The following is a 26,862-nucleotide window of genomic DNA, read 5'->3' as shown; positions in this document are numbered from 1 at the left end:
TACGGTATACAAAGAAGAAAGAGATGATACTGGCATGAAGAGTGTTAGTTGCGGCACATACAGGACTATATTTAATACGAAATTTAATATTGGCTTCAAAATGCCTCACACAGGTACATGCAAAGTGTGTTACAAATGGCAAGCTAAAGAAGAAGATATACCTCTAAGGATACGGCTACATCAAGTAAGGGCAACTGTAGCATATAATCTTCTCTGCATTTCGATTTGAATGCCTCGAAGGAAACTGTGACTACTGCTTGATGAAATTAAATGGCGTATGTCTTTTAGTGCCGGGAGTGTCCAAGGACATGTTCGGCTCACCAGGTGCAGGTCTTTTGATTTGACTGCCATGAGCGACCTGCGCAACGTGATGAAGATGAAATTATGAAAACGACATATACACCCAGCCCTCGTGCCAGCGAAGTTAACCAATGATGGTTAAAATTCCCGACCCCACCGAGAATCGAACCCGGGACCCTGTGGCCAAAGGCCAGCACGCTAACCATTTAGCCATGGAGCCGGACTACTTCTTGATAACGAATGATCTTTAGAAAGCTTTACCAACCCAAAAATACCAACAGGAGTGGTATTTTATCTAAGGCAACTCTGGGTGTACAATTTCGGTATTCGTATATGCAACCAGAAAATTGCCTTCATGTGTACGTGGGCTGAAAACGTTCCTTCACGAGGTGCTTCAGAGATTGCATCGCGTCTATTTAAAGTGTTAAGTGAACCTAAAAATACTTTGGGAAAAGAAGTTAAGATTCTTTTCCAACTCCTGTTCAGCACAGAACAAAAATAACATCCTATATATGATTTATTATGCTCTTGTGATGACAGGAAAGTTTGACTGTATAGAATATTATTCGGTGTCATCGAAACAATGATCAAGAAAACGGGCTATGTATTCACACCAGAAGACTGGTTTCGCCTCGTGGAACGTTCAAGTGTAAAAAATCCTTTTCATATGATAGAAATGAAAAGTGAAGACTTCAAAAACTTCCACAGTGCCACATCGTGCTTCGTTAGAAACAAGAGAAGTTGGTCAGGGGTTAAAATGCCACTCTGGGAGATTGCCATTCTTAGGATAGACTGTAATAAACCCGGTATATTACAGTACAAAACCAGCTATTCTGAACTTCGTTCATGGGAGGAAGTGCAAGTAGTATATACAATATATCGGGAGGCCTCGCAGAGAAAAAACATAAGCACCACTGGAAGCACTGAACAGAATATTAATTCCTTCAGAACTGGAAAGTCTATATCCTGTAGGAAGAAGAATTAATAAAGCTAAATACAAGGACTTGATGTCACTTCTGCCGTACATACCGCAGAATCACCATACTATATACAATGCACTCCAGCCGGATGACTCTAGCACAGCTGTGGATGTGGAGGAAGACTCGGGTATCTGAAGGCACTGAAATGTTTTGTTTACTCTGGAATTAGTTCAATTTTTTTAATCAACTGAAGTTCCAAATATTTGTTATAAAGGAAAATGAAATGAAATAGCGTATGGCTTTTAGTGCCAGGATGTGTCCGAAGACATCTGCTCGCCAGGTGCAGGTCTTTTGATTTGACGCCCATAGGCGCCCTGCATGTCATGATGAGGATGAAATGATGATGAAGACAACACATACACCCAGTCCCTGTACCAGGGGAATTAACCAATTATGGTTAAAATTCCCGACCCTTCCGGGAATCGAACCTGGGACCCCTGTGACCAATGGCCAGCACGCTAACCATTTAGCCATGGAGCCGGACTGTTATAAAGGACTAAATGTTTTATAGTAACCAGGTAATGAAGGCAATTCTTGGGTAGGTACTGTTAGCGAACCTATAGGTAGTAATGCAAGGTTATTTCGTTTGGTTGTTTGCAGGTGGAAAGGGCTTAAGGAGCCAGTTAAATGATGGAATTACACCCTGTAAATAATTTTCCTAAAGAGTTTGAAATGTATGCTTTGAAATGGTAAACAATAAATTATTTGTTAATAGGAATGTTTTTCCCATTACACAATCCAGCATTTTCAAACTTTTTTCTTGCGGCAAGAGGTGTGACAGGTGATCTTAACTAATTTTGGGTCACTGAACACGAATCTGTTCTCCGTTTCTACGTATCACGTCACGTTTTCTCGCAATAGGTATATCAAAATAAGAGATCGACCTAAATATTGCATTTAAAAATTACTGAAAAAATCTTGATAATTTTGGAAATATCTATATTTCTTTGTATTATTATATATATTTTGAAATAGTTGAATATTGTCTTGAGTTATTATATACAATGAAAAATTATTGAGTATAAAATTACAATGAAATATTTAGCATTTATTGTAATATAATACTGATTTGCACAAAAACACAAACAACTCTGAGGCAATGAAAGCATTTTATTTTTACAATTAAACGTAATTTACAAGCAAACAATGTAACTTTTATTCAGTATCTTTATGAATTCATAAATGTGAACGAAATAAACTTTAACAGTCCTAGATGACCGCTTGGAATGAACGCTTGGCTTCCCCAGCGTCTGAGTGCATCAAAGTTTTTCTTTTCTTTTCAAACACCAACAGTAGTCGGCCATCATTGGTTCATACCACCTCCCCTGGTATCTTCTTTCTGCCTCCTTGATGTCCTGATGGAACCTCTCTCCCATCTCTTCATTAACAGCCCCAAGATTTTTCGGAAACTGATCGAGATGAGAATGTGCAGTTTCAGACTCATTCTACGCAACTCTTTTATATCACCCAACATCGTTTTCACTATTGTTTCGTATTGTTCATCCTTTACATTTCCTAGGAACTTCATTATGGCGTCACTTATTAAATTCCATGCATGAAGTTCCATGGCATTCATCGTCTGCTCAAAGTTTCTGTCTTCCATAAGCTTTATAATTTGTGGTCAATTAAAAATGCCTTCCTTGACTTTTGCATCAGACAAATGTGGAAATTTGCTTGCAATGTACTTGAAACAGAGGCTACTTTTGTCCAAGGCCTTAACGAACTGCTTCATGATTCCCAGTTTGATGTGTAGCAGTGGCAAAATAATTTTTTGTGGGTCAACTAATGAAGCATTTGTAACATTTGTAACATTTTTCACACCAAGTGTCAAAACTTGTCTCTTGGGCCAGGAAGGTGTAGACCAGTGTTTGTCCCCAGCTCTGCTGTCCCATTCACATAAATAACAAGGGAATTTAGTGTAGCCTGCTTGTTGTCCTAATACAATACCATACACCTTCAAGTCACTACACATATCCCTCTAGTGCTCATGATACTTGATTTTATCTAAAACAGTTTGCATTGTGATATATTGTAATTTTCTTTTAGTGAAACCGAATGTGCCACAGGAATCGAAGCTAGAATGTTTCCATTATGAAGTAGTACAGCCTTTAAGCTCCTCTTGTAGGAATCCAAAAACACCCGATTCGCCGTTATCACAATGCAGCACTGTGCCGCAATGAGACATTTTCAGACAGTAAATGGCAAATATCATGAAAACTAGATGTGATACAATAGAACCAATGACATTTCTGAAACCAGGAGACCTTATTTAGTTAAAATCATGTATCAGATGCCTTGCCGCAAAAATCATGCTGGGTAGTGTTATTAGAGCAAACATAAAACTCTAAATATCTCAGTTCTACCCAACTCTGGCATAGCCCACTCTCTCACTCACTGCCTCAATTAAAATGATACAACTGGCACACCCATGTAATATAATATAATGCTTTACTTGCTGATATGGCAGGTGAATTGCGGAGCTCGTTTACTTGTGCTGTGTAGCGCACACCATTAAAGAAAAAAAAAAAAAAAAATTATCGATATCAGGAAAATTACATTTGATAAAATTCATTTCTGGGTACGTATTGAAAATATTTGTATTAAATAACACTTGTATGCTTTATTATTCATCCACCTATTCAACACAATACAATTTTAAAAATTAGGACATTGTCCTTATCAAAATTGTTAACATGAAATTAACATATTAGATGGTACATGCTTCGCCTATCAATAGTAGGCATCATCAGCCATATTTTTCACCTTAGGATAGATCAGGTACCTGATTGGAAATTATTTATGAGTGCTGTTAAAAACTATGTTGTTTAAAATGTATTGGAGATTGTTAAACAACTATTACAATATAAAATGTAGTATGCTGTTACTTGACAATATTTGTGATAATATTGGAGTCTAAAACATGATAATTATTTGAGGACTATGACATATTAAAAGATATTACAATAAAGATAAAATCAGAAAACACATTCCATTTAGTTGTCAGATGGGGTATTATTAAAAAGTTACGGAAAGTTGAGCAATGGTAATGGTTGTTGGTTCTTGAAGTTAATAAATATTGATTTTAATTTTTATTTGCTTATAAACTTTGAAGAATTTTCATATGGCCTGGTTCCTTTAGAGATAATAGTAGTTTGAAATGTTGGTGCCGTAGGCTATATTGAAGTCTTTGTAGGCGTCATTAGACCATCTTCTTTGATGTGGTAAGAGTTTGTAATGGGTATGGCTCTTTGCTGTTGGGCGTGTTGAGGTGAGCGTATTAGTTGGAAGGGAACGTTGTTGTCATTCGGTGATTAGCCAAAGATATGATGAGTTCTGTAATTAAAGAGTTAATTTGAAAATTTAATGAATAACCATAATTGAAATTAAGGGGCTGAATAGTGGAAGTTAAATGAAGAGTGTTGACACTTACCCCTTCAACCGCTGAGATGTTAGCTTACGTTGAGAGTTTTAGAGTAACTGGCAGTCGCCGAGCTCTTACTACGCGTGTTGTATTTGTAAAGTCTTGGTGGAGGGGGTTGAGCTTGAGAAGGCGTGGCTGAGGGCCCATTCGCTGCGCGTGAGGAGTAGTTGTCGGCAGTGGGATGACGGGAGGGGGGTGATGTGTGTGTTTCCAATTTCCAATCGTGTACCTGATCTATCCTAAGGTGAAAAATATGGCTGATGATCCCTACTATTGACAGGCAAAACATGTACCATCTAATACGTTAATTTCATGTTAACAATTTTGATAAGGACAATGTCCTAATTTTTAAAATTGTATTGTATTGGATAGGTGGATGAATAATAAAACATACAAGTGTTATTTAACACAAATATTTTCAATACAGACTCAGAAATGAATTTTATCACATGTAATATCAAAGACCTATTACAGTTTAGTATACAGAGAATTAAAAATCCTCTTTCACCGAATAATCTAAAAAATGAATTAGATTTCATAAAAGAAATAGCCGGATTCAACGGGTTCAATCTAGATATGATCAACAAAAACATTAATAAAGTCAGAGTAAAATTAACCACAAACCTTTCTCCAATAAAACACAACAAACCAAAATTCACAAAATTCACATATACCAACCCAAAAATTCATCAAATCACCAATCATTTAAGAAAACATGAGGTAAGAATCACTTACACAGCACAGAATACAAAACAAAATTTATTTTTTAATCATAACTCAGTCAATTCAACCAATAATAAATATTCAAGCTCGGGTATATATAGACTCAAATGCTCAGTATGTAATTTTTCTTATATTGGTCAAACTGGCCGCTGTTTTTCAACTAGATATGCAGACCATTATAACGCCCAAAAACATAATAAGTTCTCTGGGATGAGTAACCACATGAAAGAAACAGGTCATAAATTTACTACAATAGATCATGATTTACAAATTTTAAAAAGAATTGAAAAAGTTAAGCTCATGACAGAATACGAAAACTTATACATCTTCTTAGATCAACAGTTTAACAAAAACAAGAACTTAAATGATGTAATAGATAACAAAAGTCCTCTTTATGAACAGATTTCAATTCTATTACAAAAACCATTCCTTCTGAATAATAAGTTTTGCAAAATATTTGGCACCAAATCAGTAAACACACCCGCCAATCCAACACACACACACACCATTCCCCTCCCCTCCTCCCACTGCCGACAACTACTCCTCACGCGCAGCGAATGGGCCCTCAGCCACGCCTTCTCAAGCTCAACCCCCTCCACTAAGACTTCACAAATACAACACGCGTAGTAAGAGTTCGGCGACTGCCAGTTACTCTAAAACTCTCAATGTAAGCTAACATCTCAGTGGTCGAAGGGGTAAGTGTCAACACTCTTCATTTAACTTCCACTATTCAGCCCCTTAATTTCAATTATGGTTATTCATTAAATTTTCAAATTAACTCTTTAATTACAGAACTCATCATATCTTTGGCTAATCACCGAATGACAACAACGTTCCCTTCCAACTAATCAGCTCACCTCAACACGCCGAACAGCAAACTACTATTATCTCTATCATCTCTAAAGGAACCAGGCCATATGAAAATTCTTCAAAATTTATAAGCAAATAAATGAAAATCAATATTTATTAACTTCAAGAAACAACGACCATTACCATTGCTCAACTTTCCATAAGTTTTTAATAATACGCCATCTGACAACTAAATGGAATGTGTTTTCTGATATTATCTTTATTGTAGTGTCTTTTAATATGTTTTAGACTCCAATATTATCACAAATATTGTCAAGTAACAGCATACTACATTTGAATGGATGAAAACCATAACAGTGTAAGTAGCATTTTGGTCATTCAGAGAAAAAGGCATTTAAACATCATCACCACTCATATAAAGCATGCTGTCTGTAGTTATACCACCCATCACTAGAGCGCAGAATATTAGCGCTATCACTTGTATATCTTTGCTGGTGAAAGGATACATCCTCCCGGAGTTACATCTAAGTGCATTTTTTTTTTAATGCCACTTATACCGTTATGGTTTTCATCCATTTATTTTATTTTGTAATAGTTGTTTAACAATCTACAATACATTTTTAACGACATAGTTTTTAACAGCACTCATAAAAATTTCCAATCAGGTACCTGATCTATCCTAAGGTGAAAAATATGTACCATCTAATATGTTAATTTCATGTTAACAATTTTGATAAGGACAATGTCCTAATTTTTAAAACTGTATTGTATTGAATAAGTGGATGAATAATAAAACATATGTGTTATTTAATCAGGAAAATTTCCAGGAATTTCTTCTGCCATCCTATGCAGAGCATGCACAAGGCATGCAACGTGAATTATTCTTGGATAAAACAGCTTGAGGCCTACAGCAGCTTTCGCCATGTATGGAACAGCATCAGTAACAAGGAGAAGAACGTTTTCCCGCTTAATTTCATCCTTCCACAAAATTTTTAGTGCATTATCAAAAAGAATTGCAATCGTTGAATGATTTGCTCTCTTTAAAATTTCTGAGGCTAATAGAAAAATATCATCAGGGCAATCAGCACTGAGTGTTCCAATAATTACATTCCCTATATATCTACCTGCAGTGTCCGTCGTCTCATCAGTAGATATCCAAATCTTATTGTCTGTATTTGATTTAGGGTATCTTCAAAACAACGTGATAAATAGTTTTCTCGCAGTAGGAACAGACTTTTTTGTGCATTTCTCCAGGAAATTCTTGAAATGGGGATTTTTCACCTTGTATAGAGGAATGTTTGCAGACACCATCATCTCACAAAGTTCCTTTGAAAAATCCTAACATCCGTCCATTGCTGAAGATGTAACAGCCTTATCAAATATCAATTGCTGCCCCTTCTTATCGACATGTTGTCGTTTGACATCGCTGCTGTGTTTTGCCGTGTTACAATATTGTTGCAGATTAAAACGTTTTTCAGCCAAGACTTTCACTACACACAACTTGCAAAATAGAACTAAACTGTCTGTACAGAAATATTTTTCTCCAAATTCCTTAACAAAGCTTCCTAACTTAACACTAGTAGAAGACTTTTCCTTAGGCATACTGGAATGTGTGCTGGGATACGATTTACTGTAAACTGACGCTTGTGCAAGTGAAAGGAGGTTGAGGTTCTAATATCTGAACAAGGACAAGTGAGCGATTACCAGATGTAATTAGCTCACTGCTGGGATGGAATTTTCCAGATTATTTCTGTCTCTACCTGGGAGACCGGGTTGCCGAGTACACCGGGTTGGTTAGGGTGAGGTCTATGACCTTCACTGTATACAAAGGGTATTCCATTTGTATCAACAGAGTGATACAAAGAAGCAGTTTTGTGAACACTAGTTCGCATTCGGTAAGTTGAAGATTATTTTGCACACTGACAACTAATGACAATATAATAAATGTAAGAAACTGATTTAAACTTCAACCTATTCAACACAGTGCAAGATGTTAACGTGTGAGTGCAACAGTTCATACTTCGGTCAAACTGGAAGAAGTTTCACAACTAGATATGCTGAACATTTTAATGCCCAGAATCACAACAAACACTCAGCAATGAGCATCCATATGAAAGACACAGGACACAGTTTCACCACAATCGAACAAGACCTTCAAATTTTAAAAAGAATAGATAAAGGCAGACTTATGACCGAGCTCGAAAATTTGTACATGTTCTTGGACCAAAAACACAACAGTAATAAAAACTTAAATGATCCAATAGATAACTGAAGCCCTTTATATGAACAATTAATAATTTCGTTCAGCAAGTTAAATCTGAAAGACAAAAGACTTATTGATGACCTCAAAACACCCTCTTCAAGCACCCCCACTAAGCCGTTCAACTTATCACGCCCCTGTTCTCCCTCGAATACACACAACTCTTTCCCAAGCGCCAATCACAAGCTCACAGCCCTGCCTTCTTGAGTCCACTCCCCTCCACCAAGACGTCACACGTACAACACAAGGAGTAAGACGTTAGTGACAGCCAGTGCTTCAAAAACCTCTTAGCAATAAGTTAACAGCCCAACAACACTAAAGGTAAGCTTTAACTCCATATTTCCTAACGCATTTCAATCTTTGTTTTTTCCTCATCGTTATTTCACTTGACTAATTAAGGACTTATCCTTCTTTTCAGATTTTCACATACGTAAGATAGCTCAACATTAATTACATCACACAATGTTTTGACTGTCACCCATTCAACTAATAATACCGACATCCCATACTCCGGCAACCGATAATGTTATTTGCTTTACGTCCTACTAACTACTTTTTAAGGTCTTTGGAGACGCCGAGGTGCCGGAATTTAGTCCCGCAGGAGTTCTTTTGCGTGCCAGTAAATCTACCGACACGGTGCTGTCGTATTTGAGCACCTTCAAATACCACCGGACCGAGCCAGGATCGAACCTGCCAAGTTGGGGTTGTAAGGCCAGCGCCTTAACCACCTGAGCCACTCAGCCCTGCTCCGGCAACTGAAACACAGCGTTAAAACTTCAAAATAATAGTCAAATGGGAAGACATTAATGACGTTTCAACTGCCCTCATTCAAGCCATCATTTCAACTGTTTCAACATAGGCTCAATTTGAATCAAATAACAACTGTAATTTACATGCACTAGGCACTCCGTCTCATAGAGAGTGTCCAACAGAGTTGAATAGCCCATGGATACTTCAGCGAACTAACTTGTTTGGGTCTAAAATATAATTACGCAACTTAGACACCTAGGCTGAATTACAACGTAAAGCAACGTGTTTCACATGAGCTGGTCAAAAACCATATACAAACTTTCCACATTTTGATGCTAATTCCATTAGACCACATCATGAACGTAATAATAAGATCAAATTTAAGTGAAATTAGCACAAATTTGGAATGCTTCTCCACATCATTTCACATGTAAAATTCGTGTACAGTATTTTGTAATTGTATTGTATTCTGCATTCATTCTCAATATTTGCATATAAATTTTGAACTGTCTTCGAACTTCGGCATCGCATAAGATTTTAGACTATCACTATTGTCATTTATTACACATATGACAGCCATTGTTTAAGTAAAAATTCACAAGCATGTTCACCAGCGCAACATATTTTTAATCAATTTGATATTTTGTAAACAATAAGATATTGTAAAGTTTTTTAATGTATTCACTCATGCAGCATGTTTTACAATTTTCCAACCAGACGTCTGGTAGAACTTTGAGGTATAGAATGACTGATGATGCCCCACAAAAGGGGCGAAACATGTCTCAACTATTTTAATGATGTTTAACTAACACATTAATATCTTGCACTGTATTGAATAGGTTGAAGTTTAAATAAATTTCTTACATTTATTATTAAGATTCTTTCAATACGGAAAAAAATTATTTTCATTACTTGTAATTGTAACTAACGCCAAACCACCAAAATATGACCGAAATATGACCTTCCTACTAAAATAGCTCAAAATATGACCTAATGGCAAAAACAGCCAAAATATGACCTAATGGAAAAAAATAGCCAAAATATGCATTTATATGACAAATGAAAATCACTTAATTGTGATGATAATCATCTGATACGCACCGAAATCCAATCAGACAAGAAAATAGAGACAAGGAAAAAAATATGACTTCGTCATCATCTGAGCCCTACTTATGGCTATTCTGTTTTTTGAACAATGTATTTTTTTTAAAGACTGCAATACAGATTACAGTAATGACATGGGTGTTGCCATTGGCCACAAAGTCAATATAGCAAGTGGTGTCACGCAAAGAATGGAATACAAAAAACCCCGATCCGTGTTGTAGGAACAGAAACGCACATCTTGCACCTATTAGAGAACCTTCTCACACTCTGCACAAACTCCATACTAATGATCATCATTTTCTGAGGAATATTAGGAAGTATAATGGATGTTTTCAAATTACGTCCTTTGGAGCTAGTAAGGTACGTGAGGAAAATTATATACCAACTTATGGAGTTCAAGGCCAAGTTTACCACAGAATAGGAAGTTTATTTACCTTCATCACAAGCAAAACATCCATTTTTACACATATATTTTGTTGGCAAGGAAGAAAGCAAGTTGGAAATTTGATCGAATAACTTTCCTGTTGTGAAGCCTTGGTTAATTTTACAACTTCAACAACTTACACATAATCACAATCCTTGTATATGCGATTTTAAAACAGCATTGGAAAATGCCCCAGAAGGTCAAGAGTTTAAAGTTGTGATTCATGCAAACCATCAACCACCAGCTGAACAAAGGGTTCAATAACACACACCTACGATGAGGGAGGTGGCTTTGGTGATTGTGGAGCAGAAGTTTGAAAAGTAGGACTTCGTTCTTCACGGCAGAGACACAAGGTTGGTGCAGATCAATGAAACTCACTATACTTATGACGTTCTTCAGTACCCACTTATGTACTGCCATGGAGAAGATCGATACTCCATTACATCCCCCTGCTTGGTCCAAATTTTAAAGCTCCTCTTAAGAAAACAGTTTCTGCTTCAGATTTTTTCTTACCGAATCATGGAAAGAAAGGGTAAAAAAAAAAAAAAACTACACCTTACTCTATCACAGTCTACTTAGCCAGTAGTTAATGAAAACTTCCCAAACGGATGGGAACTTCGGTAACAACCCTGAACAACATAATTTGAACAACATTAGACAAGGGGAACTGCATTTATAATTGTTGTATCGTTGATCTGGCACCGCCCGCAATTCTTAAATTCGTGAGCGAGAGGTTCGAAGAACTTCCGATGTCAGAAAATGACATACAACTCGAAGGTGTCAAGGTAAAAATAATTATATGGGTAAGAAAATGAAAATGAAATATACATTGGGAATTATTAAGGAGATGCAGTTCTGAGCAGTAGCAGCCGTTCAGGTAATGGTGAAATGTTTGAACGAACACAGGATATTTGTCATTCCTTATCCCAGTATGTACACAGTCAACAGGATGACAAGGCACAGCTTAAAGCGCACGTAGCCCAAGGAAATTTCCGATGTCTGTCCTTCTAGAACAATTGAGAAAGGTTTAGAATTTCCTCAGGGAAGGGATACTGTTAGCCAATGAGAATATGACAAATCAGAAGTACTCAGGGTTCAAAGTTCGGCAGAGCATAGCAACAGCGAATATACGAAATTAACTTATGGCAGAACACAGGAGGTGGTCAGTTAGTTAATAGCTCACAGTCAGAAGAAGTGGTTGGGAGGTTAGGCTGGAAGTCTGGTGGTACAATAAGCCGGTCAGGTCGCGAAAAGTACTAGAGTTAAGCTCGAAGTCAGAATTACCAGCAACTGGTAATAAGTATTCTTAGGCATTGTGCCAGGAAGTCTTAGACACTCAAATAATAGAGTGTTTAGGAAAAGGGGAACGCATTAGCGGACTTGTAAAGCCAATAATATAAAAAGGGAAGTCCTTAAGAAATAGTACGCGACCAGGGAAACGTACAAGTATCTAGACAAGGAGTTGAAGTCAACACAGACTCAAATTAAAGGGAGAGCAGTGAAAGACTTTGACTGTTCATTTATTACAAGTTAAGGTCTCAGGAGGAGCCCACTTGATAGTCGCTAAACTACGCGGAGGAGACTCAAGGGAAGGCATCATTTAAGGGCTCAGAGTATCCTACCAGAGAGTTGAGCAGGGTTAAGAACTGTACAAGAATTGGACCGGATAGTTGGGAAGAGGTAACCACGGAGCAGCAGATTCCAGTATATTCCGTGAGGACAACACTAAGGGAGTCACAAGGACAGTATCACATAGAAGTAACAAAACTGCATCTCTTGGGTACTAGTGAAGGGAACCAGTGAATTAGCGTGCTTGCGTATGAAGGTGAAATTAAGCTTCAAGAAAGAAGACGTCGTGGAAGACTTCTCCCATCGGAAGATAAGTATTATCTAGTATTAACAGAGCTAACTAGGCAACTAAAGAATCATTACCTAGACAAGAAATTGTGTAGAGTAGGAAGTTCCCTTAAACTCAAGATTCTATTCAATAATCAAGAACTGTAAATAATTGTATATTCTTGTTCAGTGAAATATTTTTGGGCAATTCAATATAGTGATCCTTGGCATTAAGCCACCTTAACCTGGTGTTCTTATTCAGAGTTTTGAATGCATTTTAGAGCCCTTTCCAGTCCCCTGCTTGCCAATATCCTTAGGATATGACATAATGACAACCATGCAACTCAGTGGTGACTGGCTGTAGGCAAGAGACACTGCCATTATAATGGAAAATTCTAAAGTTGAGTGTGACAAGCAGAAAACAAGGGAGCTACCATTATAATGAAAACACCCCATATTGACTATTACAATTTGCTTTACGTCGCACCGACACAGATAGGTCTTACGGCGATGATGGGACAGAAACAGGCTAGGAGCAGGAAGGAAGCAGCCATGGCCTTAATCAAGGTACAGCCCCAGCATTTGCCTGGTGTGAAAATGGGAAACCACAGAAAATCGTCACGGGTGCTGACAATGGGGTTCGAACCTACTATCTCCCGAATACTGGATACTGGCCGTACTTAAGCGACTGCAGCTATCGAGCTCGGTCCCATATTGATTGTCACTGGCAGCAGGCAAGGGAGCCTGCCATTATAATCTAAACTCTCCAACTCCGACTTTACATGAGAAATGACGTACAATGTCCTCCCTGTGGTGTTTCTTGCATAATGCTATGAGCAATGCAAACTAATTTAATCTTATACACAACGTGTATAGTATTTTACCTAAAATTATGTATACAATGCAGAATTCTATACTGAAGCACGGGTACATGAGCCAGTAAGGATATACGTACATGAAGTAATTATATACAGTAATAGCAAGAGGTTTTCTGTAAATTTCAGCATATCAAATTTCACATTGTTCTGGACTATGTTCTGGACTTTACTTTTTTGGAAAAGTCTGATTTTCTTCTGAACATTCTCAGACACAAAAGAACATTCAAGATAGTCACCAACCACTAAACAAGAACTGAAGACAGATTCTGGCACATCACTTCATGACAGAAGAAAATCTTGAAGATTGCCATGTTTGTTGCCAGCACTGGAGTCAAATTCAGTTGAACATTGAGGCACATCTTCCTCTTCCACCTGATCATCACATAGATTTCCATCACTCACAATGTCTACCACAATTTCATCATCAGTGATTTCTTTATGCACAAACACATCACAGTCTACATTGACATAGTCTGCAAGATTGACACTTGTTGGCACATCCAAATTTTCACACAAACGCTTCGAGTTTTCCTCTATTTCTGCATCATGTGTTGGCACATCCAAATTTTCACACAAACGCTTCGAGTTTTCCTCTATTTCTGCATCATGCAACACTTCATTTTCTGTGATACCTTCTGCATAAACCACCCCAGCCTTTCTAAAGCAGTTTGCAATGATTTCTTCTTTCAGCAATCTCTATGCAGCACTGAATATCTGCGCTGCTTCCAATATGTTGACATTAAGGTCTCTTTAAGGCAGTATTACACAGGATCTTGGCTTTAATTTATAATGTACTCCATAACTGAACAAAATATAAATTTGTTTTAAGAAACTCATCACACACATATTGTTGAGTAGGCAACCTGCTGATCAGACTTATGATATGGTTTACATACCTTTCCCTGAGATTTGCAATCAGCAAATTTCGACTGTGTATTGTAATGAGTGTGCTGTATAGTCTAGAAACGTGTTATGCAAAATGCCTGGTGATTATAGGATGAATTTCAATTATATTTTGAAAAATTATGTTAAATGTAGAAAACAAGGTCTCAATATAAATTCATTTTTCAGGGAGTTTGAAAAGTGTTAAAATGAAATATTGCAAAATACATTAAATAGGGAAAAGGGAAGGGGCCTAAAAATAATTTTGCAATTCTCAATACTTCATTATATTGGCATTAATTACAGTGATATTTTGCTGTATTACACGACAGTGAACCTGACAGTGGCAGTAGTGATGCTGTGCGTCCTTATAAATAAGCTGTGAACAGAGTTGCAGTAAACACCGATTAAACACCAATAACTCTAACCTCATCCTTCCCCCATGTAAATAATTGCGTGGTGGTGGTGGTGGTGGTGGTGTTTGTTCTTCTACCATCACTTTCCCACATGCTAGTGGAGTTGTGAGTATGAACAGTAAAGTCTACAACTGTGAGGTTTTTCAGTCTGTCTAAATTAGTTCACGATAAAAAAAAGAAATTTAGAAAATACCTGAAAAAATTAATAAAAGATTATACCTGATAAGGATACCATTGATTAAAAACAGAATAGCTTGTTACATTTTTGAAAGGTCATCATTAGATTCTACCAAATCACGTTTTATTATTATTATTATTATTATTATTATTATTATTATTATTATTATTATTATTATTATTTTATGAATATTATTAAGAAGTGTAAAGATCTTTATGTTAAAATTCTATGTATACCCTTCCAGTAAGTTTTAAATGTTAGAAATCATATTTATGAAGTTCTCCTCTTGTGTTTCCTCTCTCCTCACTAGTCCAGCTAGGTGTAAAATGTGGCACAAACATCGCCATCGGAATTAGCCAATTAAGGTTAAAATCCCTGGCCCGGTCAGGAATCAAACCCAGGATCCCCTGGACCAAAGGCCAGCATGCTAACCATTTAGCCATTGGGCCACACGACGACGACGACGACAACAACAACAACAACAACAACAACAACAACAAAATACAAGTACTGTTCCCATGAAAACCAATGACTTCACTGGAGTGTGACAAAACAGCATTACTGGAAAACAAGACAGATGACATGCCAATGATTGCATGATGTGCCACATTGCACTCCTAGCATGAATGTTGAAGAGAAAGTAAGCACAAGAGCACTTCTTCATTAAAGTTAGTTCTAACACAAAGAGTGTACACTGAATTTCAACATAAATGTTTTTACACTTCTTAATAATATTTATCAATTCATAATAATAAATTGAAATAAAACAATAATAATTAAATGTGTGATCTGATAGAATCTGATTACGTTCTTTTAAGAACATAACATGTCATTCTGTTTTTAAATAATGGCATCTTTTCTAATATAATCTATATAAATAAAATCATAATGACCGTGTGTCTGTATATTGACTATCTTGGCAAAATATAGGTGTAATTCATGTGTAATAACGACCATCCGCATATTTTTTTACCTTTGGTGTCTGTCTGTCTGTCTGTCTGTCTGTCTGTCTGTCTGTCTGTCTGTCTGTCTGTCTGTCTGTATTTACATCAAAGAAAGGACAATAAGTTCCACCTTTTCAATACTATATATTGTGTGAAAGTTTTACATTACAGTTAAAACATCACAACTTTTGTACATTCGGTACCGGTTTTGACAGATTCCCTGTCATCATCAGCCGAGAATAATTAAACAAAGACAAATATAGATCATGATTCTTATGGTGTGATTACAATGGTGGATTAAAAATATACATTATATGATTAAAATAGTATATATATATATATACACAAGTAAAAGGTAAGTAAAATGGGAATGGTCATTATTCTATGAGGTGTACACCTTAATATTTCTAATTAAAAGGTTAATTTGTTAAAAGAAATTTTGTTCTTGTAATATATAATTAGGGCCTATAGTGAAATTTGATTGTAGGCTTAAATCTGTAATATTTTAACTTTTTGACCAGTCAATTCATTGAAGTTATGTAGCCATGTTTGACACATTAAAAAGGTAAACAAACATGTATTCGAATGGTGTTCCACATAAAATATGTACAATAAAATTCGATTGGAGCTTCAACTTGGACTTAAGAATGGAAGAATTATGTTCAATGCAAGCAGAAATAGATGAGTTAATTTTTTCACTATGTATTGATGTTGATAGTTAGAATGTCCATTGAACAGTTCAATAAGTCGATTTGTATTCTGGAATAGTTTACATTATTTTGAGAAATAGTAATTGAGGTTCTTGCTAAGGTGGTACTTGAAGATCTTGTGTTGTAAGTTGTGAATACATAAATGATTTGGAAAGATCCTGATCCAAGTCGGAACCTCATGTGCCAAGTTGGTAGTAGATGTATCGGAGTGGAACATTCTAACTATCAACATCAATACATAGTGAAAAAATTAACTCATCTATTTCTGCTTGCATTGAACATTAACATAATTCTTCCATTCATAAGTCCAAGTTGAAGCTCCAATCGAATTTTATTGTACATATTTTATGTGGAACACCATTCGACTACATGTTTGTTTACCTTTTTAATGTGTCAAACATGGCTACATAACTTCAATGAATTGGCTGGTCAAAAAGTTAAAATATTACAGATTTAAGCCTATAATCAAATTTCACTATAGGCCCTAATTATATATTACACGAACAAAATTTCTTTTATATATATATACATATACTATTTTAATCATATAATGTATATTTTTAATCCACCATTGTATTCACACCATAAGAATCATGATCTATATTTGTCTTTGTTTAATTATTCTCGGCTGATGATGACAGGGAATCTGTCGAAACCGGTACCGAATGTACAAAAGTTGTGATGTTTTAACTGTAATGTAAAACTTTCACACAATATATAGTATTGAAAAGGTGGAACTTGTTGTCCTTTCTTTGATGTAAATCTTGTTTCAATACGGAACCTAAATATGAAATTCTTAACGTTAAACTGTCTGTTTGTAACTTGAAAACTACTGGATATATTTCTACCAAACTTTAAATTTAGAATCCACCTATCCTTGGGTAGGTTTTAGGGCCAATACTGTTTTTAAATCCCTGAAATGACTGGGGGTTTATACGAAACCAAAACCGTGATTTTGCACTCGCACGAAATATACACAACCAAATTTAATGGAAATCTACCTGCCTTAATGGAAATCAAGTTCTAAGCCTTTATTTTCATGTGCATCATTTCAATACGAGGATTAATAAGGGAGATATCTTTAACGGACAGGTTTTTGGTACAAGCCCCACCGGACTTACCTCAAGAGAGGGTGCCTGTAAAGCATATTTCTTATAACTCGAAAACTATTGGAGATACTTCAACCAAACTTCATATTTAACATCCACCTGTCCAAATGTAAGTTTCTAGGTCCATGCCATGTCAAATTCCAGGAATGTACTGGGGGTTTACAGGGAACCGAAACAGTGATTTTACTCTCCCAAAATATATACAAGACCAACCTGATTGGAAATCGACCAACCTTGATGGAAGTCCATTTCTAAAACCTTCTTCGCATGTGCATTTTTTTGATAGGAGGATTAATAAGGGAGATATCATGAACGGTCTGTTTTGCAGCTAAGTCTATCAGACATAGCCCAAAAGTTGTACGTAGAGCAGATTCCTTATCTTCTATATAAATAAAATCATAACGACGTGTCTCTGTACAATGACCTTTTTGGCTAAATTTTCGTACAGTAATCCGTTTCAAGTGTAATAATGATCATCTGCCATATTTGTTAGCTTTAGTTTCCTGAAAGATCTTCTTTTTACCCCCTCCCCCAAAGCACGACTGAGGCACAAACTGCCAGACGAGCTGGAAAATTGGAATTTGGCAAAATTACATGTCTTAGCCTATAATCGACGCAAAGCTTCCAAGGTCTTCTATTTAATCTTTTACCCCCAAAAATATTGGAATATTGCGGAAATTTTAATGTCGGTGCAGACCTTCGTTTTGAGATATTTTGCAGCTAAACGGTGTCGTATCACAAAACGGATGGCACAATCTCAGTTCAATTTGGAGTGATCTACAACTTTGGTTCTATGACGTTTCGTCATATCTCTATTCTTTACATGTTAGATTTGTTTCTATTTCTCGATTATACCTACATTTTGCTATTAGTACTCGTATAATTCATAGTTCGAATCACTTATACGAAAGGCAGAATTATCTAATTCTACAGGAATAATTCATAGTTCGAATCACTTATACGAAAGGTAGAATTATCTAATTCTATAGGAACATGGCCCACCCAGTATCCATACGTGAACCAAATTCTGTTTGTAGCTGTCATATTAGTACCCAAAAGTAAGCGCACTGTGAGAAATCCCCAATTCAACGTTTCTAACTCAATATCACCCATAAATAGAGGAGACAGGAGAAAGTATCTTAAGACCAGCCATTTAGACTGCTAAATGAGGCGTCTAATAGTACGATCCGTTTGTCGATATGATGTGTCGTTTAGCAGCAGTTAATCTGTAAATTAAAGTTTGCAATACTGTAAACATGCATATAAGAATCGATCTATATATATTCATTGAAGTCGATTTGTAGTGATGTAGATTTATTTTTGCTAATGGCTTTACGTCGCACCGACACAGATTGGTCTTATGGCGACGATGAGACAGGGAAGGGCTAGGAGTGGGAAGGAAGCGGCCGTGGCCTTAATTAAGGTACAGCCCCAGCATTTGCCTGGTGTGAAAATGGGAAACCACGGAAAACCATTTTCAGGGCTGCCGACAGTGGGGTTCGAATCTACTATCTCCCGAATACTGGATACTGGCCTCATTACGCAATTGCACAATAGCGATGTAGAAAGGGCGTGTTTGCCATTATAATTAATATTTTACATTGATAGTGACTCTCAGCAGGAGGGCATCTGCTATTGTAATCATTACTCTCCACATCAACTTTGACTGGCAGTAGGAATGGGATCCTTCTTCAACTCCTTTGTAACTAGTATTAGTAAGGAGGGACTATCATTGTAATTATTAATTCCCTTCTCGATTTGACTAGCAGAAGTCAAGTGAGCATGCAATTTTGTTCAAAACTCCCCTAAGCGATTGTGTTTGGGAGTAGGCAAGTGTGCCTGCCATTATAAACAAATTTACCCATTTAAAATGTGACTGGTATTAGGCATAGTAGCCTTGCTATTATAATGGCAACTCACCAACTCTGTGTGACTCATTAGAAAACGGGGCCTGTCATAATGATATCAGCACAACTCAATTTTGACTGGCAAGAGGGAATGTGCCTGCTATTATAATAAAAACTCCTCAACGGTAATCTGTCTGAAAGTAGGAAAGGGCACCTGCCACTGTCACAAAAACTCCCCAAATCGATTGTGACTGAGCAGTAATGGGGCCTCTGATTATAATGAAAACTTTCCTACTCAATTGTGAAGGGCAGTAGGCAAGTGAGCCTAACGTTATCATCACAACTCCGCAACTTGCACTTTACATTCAAAACAACATACAGGAACCACCTCCTGCTGTTTCTGGATAACTGTAAGAGGCATACAATTTTTATAAATCATATTCATTGCATGTAAAGTAATTTACCTTGATATACATATACAATGTAGAATACCGTAGCAAACCAAGGGTACATTTGCTAGTCTTTTATTAAATTTTTCCCTTCCAGGTGTTTTCTACATTTTATCTTAAATTCTTTTTGACAGACTGAAGAATCACAGTGTTATAGATTAACTACGTCATAAGTAGTGGTGCTGTTTTGAGGCTGGATGCTCTTCCTGACACTAACCCTACGAGGAGGGGTGTATTCACTATTGTGTGCTTCTGTGGTGCTTGGTGGTGTGGTCTGTTTTGTGTATATGAAAAGGAGAGTATTGGGACAGATACAAAGAACCACAATCCAACTCAACGGAATTAACCATATGCAATTAAAATCCCCAACCTGGCGAAGATTTGAACTTGGGACCCTCTGAAATGAAGGCCTTGATGCTGACCATTCAGCCAAGGAGCCGGACCATACCCTGCTGAAGCGCAGGTCATAAAAGACTTGAAGATTGTTCGAAAACTCTTCTATGAATTAAACTACACATTCATTTCAACATATCAAGAGTATTTTGTGAACTATTAGGGACAAATTCATTGTGTAAAAAATAAAAAAATAAAGGTCATTTTCTGACTAAAGTGCTGAAATAAATCAGAGTGAATCAGCAGTATTGAAAAAAAAATCTGACTGTGAAGGGTTGAAATGCACACAAACTCCTATAAATATTTACCAACTCAGGCACTGTCCTCTTTTTGGAAGATTATTCCAAGACTAAGTACCTACTACCTAAAAACACAAACAGTGTTTAGCAACCATTAATAGAAATAGAGGATGGAGTAAAAGATCGATTTAATTTACTCTCCAAATTAAGCTGATCTACATACATACCTGTCTCAAGAGTCTGAACAGGATTAGGGTATATACCAACATTGCTCATGCCAATTGCATTCTTTGCCTGAAGTCGTAACCTGTAGGTTGAGTTAGACTCCAAATTTTTCACTATATAGCTTGAATTTCCACTCCCAATATGTTCTGGATAATAAGTCCATTGATTTGTTCCACTCTTCATGTGCTGAAAGAATAAAGACATTTTTCATATTTGAAAGCTGTCGCAGATTTTTTTTAAAAATATGCAACAAGATTACCTAGACATGATTTGGTTCGCTGTATTTCACTTCCCACATAACACATTAAAAAAGAAAGTAATAACACGTAAATATTTGTGTGACATATTTTCTTGAAAATCAATAAAGGGTCTGAAAAAATGGCATACATTTGAAAGCCCTTGCTACTGTGTAAGAGCAAAGTTGTCAAAGATTTAACTGCGACATTGCAAGCAGCTAAGACAAAGTAGAATATGGAAAGGAACTTCATTTCCTTCCCTATCACAAAGAAATTTCTATTTCATTTCAGTATTCAAGACAAAATATACATGCACCATCAATGAAAATAATATTAGCAACTCCTTAAACAAAGTGACTACAGATTACTATCAAATTCCATTTTATGAATGTAGACTATTGTTCAGTATTCAGCCTGAAGGGTGGTTTGATCCTCAACAGCTGTACTATCAGCTGTCATAGATGACCTAGGCATCAATGAAGAGAAATCTTAGGGAAATGAAGAGCAAGGTATTTTTCCGGTTGCTTTCCTGACCGAGCCAGAAGTTGCTATTACATACCGGTATACAAAACCCACAAACATGCACACACCAACCAACCCACCCTATGTACAACATTTTCATACCATTCGTAACAGGGACTGGCTGCATAAGGAATGGCATTACTAGCATCGCTGATACCTCAACACTTTCATACCATCATAGCCGAGGATGAGACTGAGACAGGTCAATTTTATAGATCTAGTACCTCCCCGTGAATATCACAAAATAGGCCCTAATTATTTCACCTCACCCTATCAATCTTGTTTGTGAATTATAAAGGATTAATTCATGCAGTTAAATTATCTACATATTTCAGGCAGGTAATCTTTACATGCAGCATCCTACCCACACGTTAGTTTCTTCACTTAGTTTACTGCTTCCTCTTCCAAGTTACCTTTCTCACTTGCCAATTCTGGCCACAGTTAATCAAATTAAATAATATGGACACAAGCATAAGAAGTAAAGTTCTACTCCCTCAAGTTTGAAAATATAATATGCTCTTTTCTTACAATGAAGCAAGTCCTATTGCAGAGTCCAAAGCTGATCTTTACAGCTGTTCTCCAACTAAAGGTATGGGTGGCTGGCCGAGTGAAAGGAGCAAAACGTGGAAGTTTTTATTGCTACATAAGTAACGAAACAAATTTCATTTTTCATTCTGAATTCTCAGCCTAGTTGTTTACGACTACAATACCTTCTAAGTACGCGACTCAGTCCGAGATGTGACTTCTTAGAGAATTGAGTAACTCATGCCCTTATGTTCTTTGTAATAATAAGGTTGTGTGTTTATTTTAAACTGCTATAATTGAACAGTATGCTCTTTCTGTCTAGCCATATACCTCAATGTGGACAGAAAAGATGAGACCACCAATCTCTGTTATTTCTTACAAAGTTTCTAGCCATGACAACCATGATATCATTTTTATTTATTTATTTATTTATTTATTTATTTATTTATTTATTTATTTATTTATTTTGCTTCCTTGTGTTACCTAACATGCGATAGAATATTTTCTTGTCATTCTTATAATTCTCTTCTATCTCTTTTGTAAATTTTTCCCACCGAGCTTGATAGCTGCAGTATTGGCAGGCAAACCATAAACCTTACTGACATGAGGAAATGCATGTCAGGCACCGACCAGCTAGGGCATAACAAAATATTAATGCAAAGATGTATGATAGGCCTAGCAAGCCAGTGGTAGCGTATTAACATCGCTTTCAACAATCTGCCAATATTAATCTTTCAACATGCTCTATCCATTTTTCCAGGATATTTTCTTTCCCTACAATCAAGTTATCTGTTTGACCTCAACATATTCACTCTAGGTTGGCATCCCCTCTTTATTTGGCTGACTTTATGGAACATTTCTTTACACCTGTTTTTAAAAATTATTGTGAGTATCAACTGGTCTTATTTTTTTTCCCACCATATCATATTTTTTCCCAATTCTCCTCTTTCCTTTAAATATATTATTTCTGGTAGGCCTTCGCAGCGTTCTTTGTTGTACTATGTTTCTGTACGTTAAGGACATCAAAAACCTTTTCATCAAACATTCATTTCCTTCCTGTTTTCTTTTTGCACCCAGTACCTCTTGGGCTGTTGATGTTATGGCTTGCTTTTTTGTTTTTTCTCATACTTTTTGTACACGGTCACCTTCCATTTATTTCATCCTATTTTAGCTTCTCTAATAGTTTCTCTTTATATCTTCTGGTTTCTCCTTGTCTTTAAACTTCCCCACATTGAATACTTAGATTGGCTTACCACCCATATCCTTTCCTTCAACTGCTACATTCTCCTGTAACTTATATTCTGACCAATGTGTGATCTGATTCATTGTCAACACCTCAACGGCTAATTACATCCATAATATTGGACACGTGTTTTGTATCTATAATACATGGTCTGTCTGATTTGAACTAGCCCACCAGCTGATATTCATGTCTCCTTGTAAATATCATTTGGGGGAAATCATTATTGTGCTATTTATTATCAGTCCTCCATTGAACGCAATATCAATCAGTTCCCAACCACTTCTTCTTGTTCTCTCAGGTTTACTGCAAGATCCTGGCACAGGGTAATTCTTTCTCTTTTCCAGTTTTGACATTAGTATTTCAGAGACTAGTTTTGTATCATTATAGAATCCAGTGTCTCATAAAATTGTACTTTCTCGTTCTATTCTGCATCTTCTATAGGACCATATACACTGATTAGTGAAATGTTTTTTTAAAAAAATCCCTCTCACTCTCAAACGACAGTCTGGAATTTGCCATTATTCCATCAAATTTAGACTGACTGATTTCTTTACTATATTGACTATCTTATCTCTTGAACTGTGCCACAATTTTCTTCTTGAGTATGTTGTCGTCTAATTGTTCGCTTATTTCAGCCTGGCAAATACTTCTTGCATTTGATGTACTGAAATACCTCAATCATTTCCCTGTAACCTGCTGTGGTCATTGTAAGTTTGAGACTATCTTATTTCACTGTGTAGGCTACTCAAAATCAGGTCTTTTACAGTGCAGAGTTGTGAGCCCCATACTCAACCCCTTATTGGCAAACCCTGGGTATCACTCTTAGTCTGACGCATTTTCATAGACTTGTCTGGTTTGGGTGGCCCTACCAGGAACTAGAACGTTTTTTTTTTTTTTTTTTTTTTTTTTGCTAGTGGCTTTACGTCGCACCGACACAGATAGGTCTTACAGCGACGATGGGATAGGAAAGGCCTAGGAGTTGGAAGGAAGCGACCGTGGCCTTAATCAAGGTACAGCCCCAGCATTTGCCTGGTGTGAAAATGGGAAACCACGGAAAACCATCTTCAGGGCTACCGACAGTGGGGTTTGAACCCACTATCTCCCGAATACTGGATACTGGCAGCACTTAAGCGACTGCAGCTATCGAGCTCGGTGGGAAAAATTTACAAAGGAGATAGAAGAGAATTATAAGAATGACAAGAAAATATTATTTCGGATATTAGGTAACAAAAGGAAGCAAAAAAAAAAAAAATGTCAAAAGTCATCAACAAAGTTGGAAGATCTGACTGGGAAGAAAAAGAAGTTTAGAAAGTTTGGAAAGAATACTTCAAAAATCTATATGAAGGACAAAATTAAACAAATGAACTCAAGGAAATAGATGAAGATACAATAATCATCATCTATTACAGTTGAAGGGGCGAATAAACAATCAGATGAAATAGAAAGAGAAGATCTACAAATGTCGGATGTAAAAAAGGCTGTATTAGAAATGAAAAATGGCAAAGCTCCTGGAATAGATGACATCACAGTAGAGATGATTAAAGCTGCAGGACGTATTGGAATGCAGTGGCTGTATAGAATAATGAAGATAGTATGGACTGACAGAGAGATTCCTGATGATTGGACAAGTGCAATTACTGTACTTATTTTTAAAAAAGAGGTAATAAGGCACTTTGTGAGAACTGCAGAGGAATAGCATTACTGTGTCATTACATGAAGATTTATGAAAAAGTATCTTCCAAAAAAATCAAGAACGAGACAGACTCGCAATTAAGAGAAGAACAACAAGGATTTAGGCCTGGAAGATCAAGTATTGATGCCATATTTACAGCTAGACAAGTAGTGAAACGAAATGGGAATTTGGGAAAGACATCACAGTTGCATTCATAGATATACAAAAGGCTTATGACATGGTTAGAAGAGAAGAGATATGGCAACGGCTGAATAGAATGGAATTGTCAAGAGAAATGCAATTCAGAATTAGAAACATGCATAACAAATGTCGGAACTGTGTTATAATAGATGGCAAAAAATCAGAATGGTTTAGAACAGACAGAGGAGTTCAACAAGGAAGTGTACTTTCACCAGTGCTCATTGATACAGCGATGGACAACATGATGAGGACAGTTCACCAAGGGTCAACAGCAAATGATATGAAAGTCATAGCATATGCAGATGATGTAATGATATGGGAAGAAAATGAACAAAAATTGGGGGGAAATTGAAGAAGGAGGCATGGAAATAAATTTAACAAAAAGTGAGGTAATGAAAATCGGTAGAGAAAACAAAAATATGAAGGATGTTAGGAGTAATGGAAAAATTCTTAAAGAAGTAGATGCTTTTAAATATCTAGGAAGTAAGCAAACTGGGAAAGGAAACAAAAAGGAAGAAATTTCGGAGAGGATAGGAAATTGCTCAAAATTTCATTACTGTGTATCAGACATAATTAGAAATTGGAAAGTACCTACCAAGGCAAAAATCATTATATATAAATCTTATTATTTGCCAACACTGACCTATGGAGCAGAATGCTGGACTTAGACAAAAAAAAATCTGAGTAGATTACAAGCAACAGAGATGCACTTTCTGCAAGGGATCTAGGGTAAAAGAAGGAGGGACAAGATAAGAAATGAAACCATATTAAACACACTACAGATCAACCCTCTAAAAGAGTCTCTGGAGAGAAAAAGGCTGAAATGGTTCAGCCACGTCAATAGAATGGGACAAAAAAGATTACCACAAAGAGCTCTGGAATGGACAGAATCTGGAAGAAGACCCATTGGAAGATCACGAACAAGATGGAGGGATCAGGTGGAGGATGACGTAAATTGGAGAGGACTACAGTGGCAGATAGTGATGAAAGATAGAATGTGTGAAAAAAAAAAAAAAGAAAGAAAGATTAGAAGAGGCTCTGTGAATGAACTGCATAAGCAGAAATGTATCCAGAACAAGAACAAGAAGAAGAGAAGAATATCAACAGGATCTGAGACAGTGTTTCAACATAAGAGAGAATTTGTTATAGAAGGAAAAGAGAAAAAGTAGGAGGAAAACGATGCAGTACCAACTAACATTGTAGAAATAAGAAATAGTTAAACAACTCAAAGAGAACAAAACTTTACACAATGATGGTACAGTAGCTCAAATAGTGAAAAATGGAGGAGAAATGTTATGAGGATACAGAAAATAATGAACACCATTTATGAAACTGGAAGAATGCTGTAGGACTGGACACAAGCTATTACTGATTCTATACATAACAAGGGATATTGCATGCAATGCAGATACTATTGCTGCATATCACTTCTATGTATCGTATATAAAATCCGTGAAGCTGCTGCCACTAACAGAATTCGTAAGAGAGTTGAAAAGATAATGGGAGGGAATCAGGCAGGCTTAAGAGCTGAAGAAGCAACAGAGAACTATATTTATAAAGCAAACCCTGTGGCACAACAGCCCGA

General features: G+C 36.5%; 1 protein-coding gene across 3 annotated transcripts in view; it reads right to left on the bottom strand.

Annotated features, from left to right (window-relative positions):
- Positions 1 to 26,862, bottom strand: part of Ptp69D (Protein tyrosine phosphatase 69D) — a 976,604-nt gene that overhangs the window by 703,740 nt on the left and 246,002 nt on the right. For all 3 annotated transcript variants that reach the window (XM_068226166.1, XM_068226167.1, XM_068226168.1), the window contains one exon: positions 20,881 to 21,064. In XM_068226166.1, the coding sequence (XP_068082267.1) occupies positions 20,881 to 21,064 (184 nt within the window). The remainder of the gene's footprint in view (positions 1 to 20,880; positions 21,065 to 26,862) is intronic.

Source organism: Anabrus simplex, chromosome 2, assembly GCF_040414725.1.
Source record: "Anabrus simplex isolate iqAnaSimp1 chromosome 2, ASM4041472v1, whole genome shotgun sequence".
In the NCBI taxonomy this organism is placed as follows: Eukaryota; Metazoa; Arthropoda; class Insecta; order Orthoptera; family Tettigoniidae; genus Anabrus; species Anabrus simplex.
This window is presented reverse-complemented; position numbering and strand designations above follow the sequence as displayed.